The 12,415-nt window shown below is 40.2% G+C and overlaps 1 protein-coding gene and 1 pseudogene across 4 annotated transcripts in view; one reads left to right on the top strand and one right to left on the bottom strand.

Moving 5' to 3' along the window:
- Positions 1 to 12,415, top strand: part of NME7 (NME/NM23 family member 7) — a 268,375-nt gene that overhangs the window by 52,828 nt on the left and 203,132 nt on the right. For all 4 annotated transcript variants that reach the window (XM_047703757.1, XM_047703759.1, XM_047703760.1 and 1 more), the window contains exons 5-6: positions 3,068 to 3,118; positions 8,021 to 8,228. In XM_047703757.1, the coding sequence (XP_047559713.1) occupies positions 3,068 to 3,118; positions 8,021 to 8,228 (259 nt within the window). The remainder of the gene's footprint in view (positions 1 to 3,067; positions 3,119 to 8,020; positions 8,229 to 12,415) is intronic.
- LOC125085788 (syntenin-1-like) lies at positions 4,551 to 6,994 on the bottom strand (annotated as a pseudogene).

Genomic DNA, 12,415 nt, shown 5'->3' with positions numbered 1-12,415 from the left:
GCCTGTGGGCAGGGCTGGTGCTGGTGGGTCTCCAGCACGGCTTTCCTGAGCCCGATCCCTCGAAACCTTAACAGAAAACCTTCCGTTTTACCCCACGCGCACATATATTTAATTTGAGTTTTTGCCTGTGTCAAGCCTTCAGTTTGCATATTTTCCAGAAAGGCAGGGGCTCGCGTTTCCGAGCTGGAGTGCATGTGAGGGCACCTTCTGGGCGTGGGGCTCGGCTGCCTTACTCCGTACTTCATTTTCTTCATCTGCGAGATGGAGAGTGTGACGACCTGTGTCGTGAAGCTGCCGTGGGGTCCAGTGAGTCTGATGTATGCAAAGTAGTTGAAAAACCCCAGCACCTAGTAAGTGTACATGCATGTTAGCTGTTGTTAGTAGCGGTATTACTGGTGATATTATTTAGTGAAACCGAGGTCATGACCCTTTGTAAACAGTTAAATTTGTCTTATTTCTGTGTATATCAAGGAAGCTTGCTCTCATAGCAGCATGGGACTGGATTCTGGAGAAATGACTTCGAATGGTTCTCGTGAGATTAGAAATTGTTTGTCTCTACACTGCTGGTGCTTGATGAATTTGGCGTCAAACTCCCCAAGATAAAGATGCCCGAGAAAACTTAATTGGCTCCTTGATGTTTTTACAGCACCTCATATGCCCAACACGGTCAGGTGTTGGGTTCTGCGCGCTGTGAAAGCTGGTCAGTCAGCCTTCTCCTCTTGCGTGGATGCCAGGCAGAAGATGTGGAGCACTTGAGCCGGAGACAGGGACTTTATCTGGGGGCAGCAAGCACCCAGATAAAGCGCTTCGTGCTTAGGTTGGCTCTCCCTGCCCGCGCGTCCTGTGGGAATGACATGGTGTGAGTCCGGGTGTATGTTGTGTGCAGAGTTGGTTGCATCCCAGCCGAGGAGCTTGAACTTGGGCTGTCCGCTGCTTCATCAGCGAGCGGTACACGGGGCTTCTCTCTGTGCTGAAGAGACACGACCTCATCCCTCAGCAGCTGCTCATTGTAAACATAACTCTGGGGAAAAGGTAGGAGAAACGGCAGTTGGGCCCTTGGATTCTTGGCATAGCCAGTGAGACAGGCCAGGAGGGGTGGGAGGCCTGGGAGGGGTGTCTCCCAGCGTTTAAGTCTTTGAGGAGCTTGTTTGCCCAAATGTCAGTTCCTCCGTCACGACGGTATCCAAAGGCAGCAGCGGAGTCCCAGCTGACTCCGTAGTCCCAGAGCTGGGCTTAGCGCCTGACTCCAAGGGGCACTAAGTAAACATTTCATGAAAGCATTAATGGATAAATCTTTGTGAGAGGATTGTTTCTTTATAAAAACACAGCAAGACATAACAATGACAAAACCTCCTTTAAGCGGTGATGCACTTGTTACTATTTCTCTCCATCTCAGCTTTTTAAGGGAAGAATTAGGTAAGGATGATGGGAGGAATTCATGATTCATTCTTGGTTTCCATTTTGGATGTTGAATAGAGAGAAGTATGGGGTCAGTGACATGTAAGAAGGAAACACACACTTTTAATAATTGAGATCTTTCTTTTCATCAGTATTAAAGATTATGATTTTTTTGTCTTTTAGTTGCCCAGTTGTGCTGAAAAGTTTAGAGCAGGTTGTTTTGGTCCTCTTGCTGCTAACTCCTAGATGCTCCACATGGATTTTTCAGACATTCGGTTTTACCTCATTTTAGACTATAATATAGTAATATATCCTTTTTGTGTGTGTGTGTGTGTGTGAATTCTTCTCCTGGCCCTCTGTAGTTGGTAACAGAAAGGACAAAAACAGTCAGAGATTTGCAACCAGAGATTTGGGTTGAAATCCCCCTGGTCCAAGTTATGTGATCATGCTGAACTTTATTATTTTCATAGGTACAATGTAGGCAATCATACCTATTTTAACATATTATTGTGAGAATAAATAATTTAGTGCTGGCAGAATAGGTCCTAGAAAGATGAGTTTTCATCCAGTCTCATTTCTAGGGACAAATTTTATTTATCATATTTGCATAGTATAGTTTCATAATCCTTTCATCACCAAAGAAAATACGTCAGTACATTTGGTTTGAATAAGAGTGTGTCCTGTTACAGTTTATTATGTGAATTCATTTTGTAGTATGGCCCAGAGATTTTAAAACCTTGCATACTAAATTATCATATCACGCTTGGAAGGATAATCCTTTGCTAGAGGACATGTTAACTTCTCTGATGTTTTCAAGTCGTTGATGTTGACATATTTGTCACATATTGTGAACTCAATTTAAAGCCTTTAAAACTGTCCCAGTTTGAGAGAGACCTGATTTGATTAAAATAAAAAGCTGTTCAGACTTTTCAGCTGATCAATTTAAAGTCCATTATCCTTTCAGTGGCTCTGTAGATATCTTTAGTGAAAAATATAGATTCGTGAGGTAAATCCCTATTGCCCTTCAAATTCTGAATATCTCTGTATTACCCCCTTTTTTTTGGTGATGTCAGTTAAAGCATTGGTTTTTAATACATTAGTAACCGATACGAATACAGTGATATGCTTAATTTGTCAAGCAGATTTTAACACATAAGCTCTAAGAGAGAAAACTGTAACTTTTTTTTTTTTGCCTAGTTCAAATGTGAGGAAAACTGTAACTATTAAATTAAAATTCTAACCTGCCCTTTCAAGTTTAAAACCTGAAGAAGAAAGTGATAAATTTTAAATTTGAAGATGGCTTTGCATTCTTTTATGTAACTTATTTATCTCTAAAGAACAAATAATTCTTATTGGTCAAATGTTAAACTATGTTTCAAGAATGTGAAAGATGCTGGTGCAAAGGAAGACAGTAGATACGAGCATGAGCAGAAGAGTAAGTAGTGCCCTTACGCTCATTGTAGTTTTACATCTTAATAGATACTCAGGGAGCAAAAAACTTGAACAGTGGGAGGGTTTGAGCAGAATACTTGGTGAAAAGTCACTAGTCAGTTACATGTAGATCAAATAGAGTGTTTCATCTTTATTCTGTTAATGCAAGCTACAAGATTTTAGTCAAGTAATTTTTTAAATATAATTTTTAACTGTTGTCATTTTGGTTATTTTATAGGAAAGAAGCAATGGATTTTCATGTAGACCATCAATCAAGGCCCTTTTTAAAGTAGGTGCTGAATTTGGGGCAAGTGATTTACAATGGAGGATATCCTAAAATACTAAAGAATTGTACTTCTGTAATTCAGAAACTTGTGACATGGAAAGCATCTGTCAAAAAGATCATAGCAACATCTTCTAACAGTAGAGAACTATTTTCTATGAATTGTTTTTTCTGTCCTTTTATTAGATCAGAATTTTATTTTTTAAGATTTTATTTATCCATTTGAGAAAGAATGAGAGAGACAGCGTGAGAGGTGGGGAAGGTCAGAGGGAGAAGCAGACTCCCCGCTGTTCAAGGAGCCTGATGCAGGACTCAATCCCAGGACCCTGGGATCATGACCCAAGCCGAAGGCAGATGCCTAACGGATGCCTAACGGACTGAGCCACCCGGGCACCCCTAGATTAGAATTTTTATTTTATTATTAGATGTCTTAAATTTTAATCAGAAGTAAATAGGATGATTTGTTTAAATTATAAAAGGTATAGCATTGTTTTTAGATTTCAGTAGATTAAAATAGAGTGATAGTTATATTTTATGTTGAGTATTTTTTAAAGGTTTTTAAAAAAAATTTAATTTTTCTTTTCAGTGTTCCAAAATTCATTGTTTATGCACAATACCCAGTGCTCCACGCAATATGTGCCCTCCTTAATACCCACCACCAGGCTCACCCAACCCCCCACCCCGCTCTCCTCCAAAACCCTCAGTTTGTTTCTCAGAGTCCACAGTCTCTTATGGTTCTTCCCCCCTCTCATTACCCCCAACTGATTTTTCCTTGAGTAATCTCTACACCCAACATGGGGCTCAAACTCACAGCTCTTCTGACTGAGCCAGCCCCGTGTTCCTGGGTTGGGAGTTTTAGCTGTGCTCTTGGCATTCTTGTATACATAAAACAATGTTCACAGAACCCTTATTCTTTTTTTAAGGATTTTATTTATTTATTTGAGAGAGAGAGAGAATGAGAGAGAACATGAGAGGCGAGAGGTCAGCGGGAGAAGCAGACTCCCTGCTGAGTGGGGAGCCCCATCTGGGACTCGATCCGGGGACTCCAGGATTGTGACCTGAGCCAAAGGCAGTCGCTTAACCAACTGGGCCACCCAGGTGCCCCCACAGAGCCCTTATCAAGTAATATTTTTGTTCCTTGAAGTAGAGCAACTAATATGTGTTAGAAATTGAACTTAATGTTCTAAATATTTGGGATATATTTAAATTTAAGTGAATATTGTGAAGTATATATTACTGTTGACAAAGAAGTGCTTACATTTCTAATAAAGAATATTAGGCCACTATACTAAACATGCTATTTGGTATCCTGCATATGATAGTGTTTCTTTTAACATGTGTATGAGAAAATTATTATGTTAGATTCCTTTAAATCAGGAAGTATAAAATATTCCCAAGCCTTGTTAGAGTATCTAATTTTCTTTCTTTCTTTTTAAAATTATACATATTTAATTAAGATGGAATAGGCATAAACCATATTAAAGAAAAAAATCAGGCTAAAGGGTCACTTCCATTTTGTAGGGAGGGATCAGGAAGTGGAACAAATTACCTGGGAAACATCCTCCGACCACCCCAAAGTAGTGAGGGTACAGAATGCTAAAGACAAAATTAGGTAACATTCCACATAATCTACACATGAATAAAGGGAGTTAGAAGTTTATCCTATTTGGTATAAGATCTTTTACATTTAATATATAGTGAGTCATTTCTCAGAAAGTAATACCAGTAAGTTTTAGAAGAAAGGAATTTCCATTGCACAATTGGCGAGAGACTCTCAGACACAGCTGGGCTGTAGCTGTGTGTGCCCTTACGTTGTTTAACACAGAGATGCAGTTTGGGTTTTAGAAATGAGCAATAGTTGTATTTCGGCTTTTATTCTAGATGCTTAGTACAGTTAAGGTGACAGTTGAAGCCTATTAAGTAAAGGTAGTTACAATTAAATGACGACCAACACCAGCTCTAGCAACCTACGTACACTGTATCATGCTTACACAGGATGCAAGCAGTGCACTTAATTGGTGGCTTACACGCACACCTGCACACGTGTGTGTGAGCGCACACGCACACACAGAGAACTAAAAACCCATCAAAAGCAGTCATTGTCCGTGTACTATGGTTACACATTAAAAATGCAGTTATGCCATAGAACTAAAGTACTGTGAACAGCACGACTTGATATGTAAGATAATGGTGACTGGTTCTAACACAGAGCTACGCCTGTATCAGTCATTCTACTCATAATGGCTTGTAAAAGCATCGGGTTTCCAGTAGAGGAGCTACTCTATGAAAATCAGTAAATCTGTCCAAGGTTTCCCATCTGTAAAACCAGGATGAGGCTGCCGTGTTCTTGGAGTGTGAACAAGACACCCAACCAAGACAGTAAGATTCCCTGCGTAATGTAAGGTAGAAACATCTTCATGCAGCATATGCTTTCCGGCTTCTAGAAAGCTTCACGTGCATAATATCAGTCAAATTGCCCAAGAAGTAGACTGGAGTTCAGTGAGGCTTCTGTTGTACCATGACTTTAACCTCAGGAAATGTGTGATCCGTCAGGCTTTTCATAGAGCTTGGTGCCATCCGTTTGATATGCTCAGAAATAAAAGCAGGCATGAGTCATGGTAATTGCTGTCTCAGATGCTGACGGTGTGTCTGCCACTGGAGTACCCTTCAGCCCAATGACATTCTGCCCGTTGACTTCACAGATGTGACGTTCTGTGAGAAGACCATTTCTGGCTGCAGAACTGTCTTTCACTGTGGAGGCGATCTTCCCATCTTTAAAGATAAAGCCAACATGTCCAGTCCCATCCTCATGCATGGTGACTATCCGACAAAGGGCCTGTCACGAACAGTCCTAGTAATTGCTCTCCAAAACCCCGTTTGGGCACCTCGTGTGCTTTACTAGCGCTTCAGCCCGCACACTGGCCCCACCGATCTGGAGTACTTGGTCCCCAATCTCAGACCAACCAGTGAGGCTGGAGAATTTGCCTGGACCGGCTGAACAAATATGCCATTATCTACTGATTTAAGCCCGAGCCCAGTTTTTCCATCTTGATCCTTATACAAAATGACTTCATGAGTCCCTTGCTTCATTCCTGCTCTACGAGTTCCAACATCATTATCAGTCACGGGAGCCACCATAGGGTTCAGACCGGAAGGTCTCGCCGCCAGCTGCCCCTGACCTGGTGCTCCAGGGCCCAGGGCCATAGGTGCACGGATTTGTTCTTCACTTAAACTCAGGCCCATGTATTGGGAGAGCTCCAGGTACAGTCTAGGATAGAGATTTCCGTCTCGAGAGATGGGAGCAGAAGCTTCAGACAAAATTGCTGGGTTGCCAGGGTTTGCAGAAAAGGCAGTTTGAGCCTGAATGACTTTGTCTACCTTCAGGTCTTCAAGAGATTGCACAGAGACATTTTTGCAGGATTACTGTAGGCCACAAGGAGCCGCTCACTGCCGTTGCCACCCTGCCGCCTCTGGTAACTGGCATGGACTTCCCAAAATACCTAATTTTCTTGGAAATGATTCTTTATCATAGTCCTGCTTTGTGTTGGTAGCATATATTACAGCACCTAGTTTAATGTCTTATATGTGACTAGTGTGCAGTAAATTATTAAATGGATGAATTAACTAGTTTTCTGGTGTTAGGAAAGATGCAATGGAAGATGTAGCTCTAGGGTTGGGAATAGTCTCACGAAGCATTCCTAGGATTTTTTATAGTTAGGCACAATAGTCACTGCATTATTACATGCCACACTCATAGGCCTATTCTGTGTGTCTGAGAATTCTGTATTAACAGGACATTACCTGTTTCCGGAAGCAAGGATATTGTTGAGTATTTTGATTTCTAGTAGGTAATCGGTAAGTGCTTATTGAATGGATAAACATGAGTTTGTTCCCTTGATTTTGGTTCCTTAAGTCTATTTTTTTTTTCCTGCTAAGGCCTAGCAAAGTATGTATGAAGAGGTCATTTAGGCCTGTTAGGATGGAGAGTATGAATACTTCTTTGTACATACTACTTTTTTAGAAATCCTCTTCAAAATGAATTGACGTGATTTAAAAAGTGAGTATGGAAGGGAGTCAATGAAGGAAGGAAGTATGTGCTTTTCTCCAGGATGGTCCTGTCCTCTCATAGTTTGGATGAGAGAGAAACACAGGCTTGCTTTAGAAAGGGTTCTGTCCCTGCCTAACACAGTGGGAGGAATGGTGTTCCTTTCTTCACCCCTGGACTTGTCACTGCTGCCTTGTGCACATACAGTCGTGGCAGAGGAAACGAGCAGCTGCTTTCCATGGCTTGGACTACTGTGACTCCAAGCTGGATTTTTAATCAAGAACCTGTGTGTATTCTTTAATAACTTGAGATAAGAATATCTCAGAGTAGCTTTTATAGTAATAAGAGCATGTTTTTTCAAGGCCTGTTAATTTCTGTTTTTTCTTTATCACTAGACCAACTCCATGTTTATTGACTGAAAATCTCCCTCCATTCTTTGAATTTTAATCTACACAAAAATACATTCTTACTGTAAATATAAGACCACTCTCATAATTTTCTATATTACAAAATCTTATTTGACTGCCATGGTAAACCACATGAAAATAAAAAGGAAGATCCTTCTTTATCTTTCAGAACAACAGAAGAAGGAATAATCAGTTGACCAGTAATATGCATTTTAAGTCAATGAAGTTGTCTTAAATTCAATGACATACTGATTTATTTTTTTATTTATTTTATTTTTTTTTTTTGCTAACAGTAAATGATTTGACAACACTAGTGTTTTATAGTAACTCAGGCTACCACAAGACAGTCAATTTATGAAAACTTTATCTTGCTCAGGCAGAATTCACTATATCCAATAGTTTGAGAGACAGATTGACAGAAAAATGAAGCCAGTCAAGCTTTTACCTGTTTTGTAGTGAGCTGATCCAGTTTATTACAAGTGGTCCTGTCATTGCCATGGAGATTTTAAGAGATGACGCTCTCTGTGAGTGGAAAAGACTGCTTGGACCCGCAAACTCCGGGATGGCTCGTACGGAGGCTCCCGAAAGCCTGAGAGCTCTCTTTGGAACCGATGGCATAAGAAATGCAGCTCATGGCCCTGATTCTTTTGCTTCAGCTGCCCGGGTGAGGTGTTTTAAAAATCTTTTAATTCTGTTGTTTTGTTTTTGGGGTTTTTTGGTTTGTTTTTTTTTTTTTTTTTGGTTAAATGTTTTATGTCAGAGTAAAACTCTTCTGTCATTGCTGTCCTCGGGCAGGTTTTACAGTTGATCTGAGAGTAGAGAAAACCGGGACGCCTGGGTGGCTCAGTTGGTTGGACGACTGCCTTCGGCTCAGGTCATGATCCTGGGAGTCCCGGGATCGGGTCCCACATCGGGCTCCCGGCTCCGTGGGGAGTCCGCTTCTCTCTCTGACCTTCTCCTCGCTCATGCTCTCTCTCACTGTCTCTCTCTCAAATAAATAAATAAAATCTTAAAAAAAAAAAAAGAGTAGAGAAAACCTTTGACCCTTTGTCTAGGATTAAATAGTGGTTCAGTAATGTCTCTTTTGTGAACTGGTAACCTGGTCATGGCCAAGGTAAGTCTTCTCCAGTTAAAATACTCATGATCCCAGTTTACGTTCAAAGCCACTTAAATTTCTCAGGCTCATCAGTGTTTGAATTACTGACTTCATGTGAGACCAGTTGATGGATAGTCAATATTCAGAAAGAAACATCATTTCATATGTTTTAACTCAGACCTAACACCATCTTCAAGTTTAGCATCCTTTTCTTTTCCTATAGAGAGCTAGTGTTTATGAAACAGTCTTTGTTCTTCTTACAGTTACTTATTTTAAATGCATAAAGGGGTGCCTGGGTGGCGCAGTCATTTAGACGACTGTTCTCAAAGCAGTAAGCCAGTACGACCCTTTTAAATGCTGAGTCAAACATGTCAGTCCTCTACTTCAAACCCTGCAGAGTTAGCTACCATCATCCTTTCTCCTGAAGAAATGTCTCAGACATATTTGTTTCTATTTTGTACACTTAAATTTTTTAGCTCTTTCTGGCATTCGTCCCTGAAATATCCCATTGTTATGAAGCCTTAGGGATATACCCTCTCTTGACTCTCGTCTTGGGAAGAGTGAGTGTTGTGGATGTCATGTTAGTGATTAGTTATCAGAGACAAACACTCCGGCTGGAGCTCACAGCACGCGCAAGGAAACAAGGGCAGTGCATGGAAAAGAAAAGTCGAAGAACATCACACAAGCATCCTCAAATAGTCTCTCCTTGATCTTCAATTCCCATTTGTTACTGTTTAATCCTTTTTCTTCCATATCCAGACTGTATTCACAATTTTCGCTTCCTCAGTTACCTTTGACTACTCATGGAGAGCAGTCACTACAATCTGGCTTCCTCCTTTCATTCCACTGGAATCATTTTGGCTAAGATAATAAATGTCATCTTAATTACAAAATCCAAGGAAAATTGTTCATTTCTTTTGTATCTTTCCAGTTAAAATCCTAGCAGAGTTTTTCATGAAACTTAATGAAATTCTTGCATAGAAGAGCCAAAAGAGCAAAGGGAATTTTGAAGGGGAAGAAGTAGTGGTGATAGGATGACTAATTTATACAACTGGAAGCTTTTTATAAAGCTTTAGTAGGAAAAGCAGTGTGAGATGACATGGGAGTAGACAAGTGTGTCAGTGTCATAGCCCAAGTGCTTGGGAAATTACCCACAAGTAATGAGAACTTGGGGGGTTATAAGTCAATGGGAAAGCGATAGACTGATGAATCAGAAATTGTACTAGATAATTTTATGTGGAAAAAATTAACTAATTAGTTAATTCTGTGGATAGGGTTTCCCTTAGAGTTTCAGACTCAGACTCAAACAGTGCATCCCAAACTGAACTGTTTATAACTTACCAAACTATTCCTTTTGTGTTCTGCATATCATTAGCAAAGAAACTTGAGACCAGTAAATCTACTTCTGCCTCCTTTTTTTTTTTTTTTTTAAGATTTTCTTTATTTATTTGACACAGAGAGAGAGAGAGAGAGCCAGCACAAGTATGGGGAGTGGGAGAGAGAGGGAGAAGCAGGTTTCCTGCTAGGCAGGGAGCCTGATATGGGGCTTGATCCCAGGACCCTGGGATCATAACCTAAACCAAAGGCAGATGCTTAACTGACTGAACTACCCAGGCGCCCTGCTTCTGCTTCCTTTTCCCCCTACATTTAATGAGTAAAAAGTTGTATAGATTTACCGTCTAAGTGTTTTCTTCAATTCTCTCCTTTTCCTTCATTCCAGCTCTCACTGTTCTAGCTGTGACCTGGGCTGCTGCAACCGCTCTGGTTCAGACTTTCTCCCTCAAATTCCTCTTCCACATAGGTTTCAGAGCAAACTGTCTAAAGAATCTGATCTGTCCATGTCACACTCTACTAGAAATGTCCCGGAGGACTGCATTCTCCCCAGAATCAAGTTCCAGCTCCTTAACATGTTTTATGAAAATGCTCTGAATGCTAGCGTCTTCTCCAGTCCATATCCTGCCTCTTCCTCTTCAGACTGGTTTTCTCGCTTTCTTGGTTTTACTCTTTCTACCCTCTGCTTTGGCATTCCATCTCCCTTTACCCAGGTAGTTTTATTGGCCCTTTAAAACTTTGCTCAGAATTCTTTATATATTACAGATACAGATTTTTTATGCAGAAATATGATTGGCAAATATTTTCTCACAGTGTGTTGTTTGCATTTTTATTCTCTTTACCGATGTCCTTAGATGAGGAGAAGTTTTCAGTTTTGATGAAGGTCAGTTTATCAATTCATTTTTCCATTGTGGTTTCTCATCTGACAAATTGCGACCTCTTCCAAGGTCACAAAATTTTCCCTTTTGTTTTCTTCTAGAAATTTTATAGTTTTTGTTTTTAGATTTAGCTTCATGATCCATTGCGAGTTAATTTTTGTATGTGGTATAACATGTAACCCAAATTTATTGTTTTGCATATAGACATCTGATTGTTCCAGCACCACTAGTTGAAATCACAAATTTTTCCCCACTTAATTGCCTTTGTACATTTGTCATTTTTGTTGACTATATATATCTGTGAGTGTATTTCTGGATTCTTTCTGCTTTATTGATCTATTTGTCTTTTGTTAAGTCTGGCCAGGGGTTTATCAGTCTTACTAATTCTTTCAAAGAACCAGCTCCTGGTTTTGTTGATTTCTTCTACTGTTTTTTTGGTTTCTATTTCATTGATTTCTGCTCTGATCGTTATTATTTCTCTTCTCCTGCTGGGTTTAGGCTTTCTTTGCTGTTCTTTCTCCAGCTCCTTTAGGTGTAGGGTTAGGTTATATACTTGAGACCTTTCTTGTTTCTTGAGAAACGCTTATATGGCTATGTATTTTCCTCTCAGGACCACCTTTGCTGTGTCCCACAGATTTTGAACCATTGTGTTTTCATTATCATTTTCAATGAATTTTTTCAGTTCTTCTTTCATTTCCTGATTGACCCATTCTTTTTTTTTTTTTAAGATTTTATTTTTATTTATTTGACAGAGAGATCACAAGTAGGCAGAGAGGCAGGCAGAGAGAGCAGGGGAAGCAGGCTCTCTGCTGAGCAGAGAGCCCAATGCAGGGCTCGATCTCAGGACCCTGGGATCATGAAGGCAGAGGCTTAACCCACTGAGCCACCCAGGCACCCCCCGTTCATTCTTTAGCCTCCATGTATTTAGGTTCTTTCCAACTTTCCTCTTGTGACTGAGTTCTAGCTTCAGAGCATTGTGTCTGAAAATATGCAGGGAATGATCCCGGTCATTTGGTACTGAGTGAGACCTGATTTGTGACCCAGGATGTGATCTGTTCTGGAGAATGTTCCATGTGCACTGGAGAAGAATGTGATTTCTGTTACTTTGGGATGGAATGTTCTGAATAGATCTGTGATGTTCATCTGGTCCAGTGTGTCATTTAAGACCTTTATTTCCTTGTTGATCTTTTGCTTGGATGATCTGTCCATTTCAGTGAGGGGGGTGTTAAAGTCCCCTACTATTACTGTATTATTGTTGATATGCTGCTTTGATTTTGTTATGAATTGGATTATATAGTTGGCTGCTCCCATGTTAGGGGAATATTTATTTAAAATTGTTAGATCTTCTTGTTGAACAGACCCTTTGAGTATGATATAGTGTCCTTCCTCATCTCTTCTTATAGTCTTTGGCTTAAAATTGAATTTATCTGATTTAAGGATTGCCACCCCAGCTTTCTTTTGATGTCCAATAGCATGGTAAATTGTTTTCCACCCCATCACTTTAAATCTGGAGGTGTCTTTGCGTCTAAAATGAGTTTCTTGTAG

Source organism: Lutra lutra, chromosome 15, assembly GCF_902655055.1.
Source record: "Lutra lutra chromosome 15, mLutLut1.2, whole genome shotgun sequence".
Classification (NCBI taxonomy): Eukaryota; Metazoa; Chordata; class Mammalia; order Carnivora; family Mustelidae; genus Lutra; species Lutra lutra.
The sequence above is the reverse complement of the archived record's forward strand: the minus strand, read 5'-3'. Positions and strand labels throughout refer to the sequence as shown.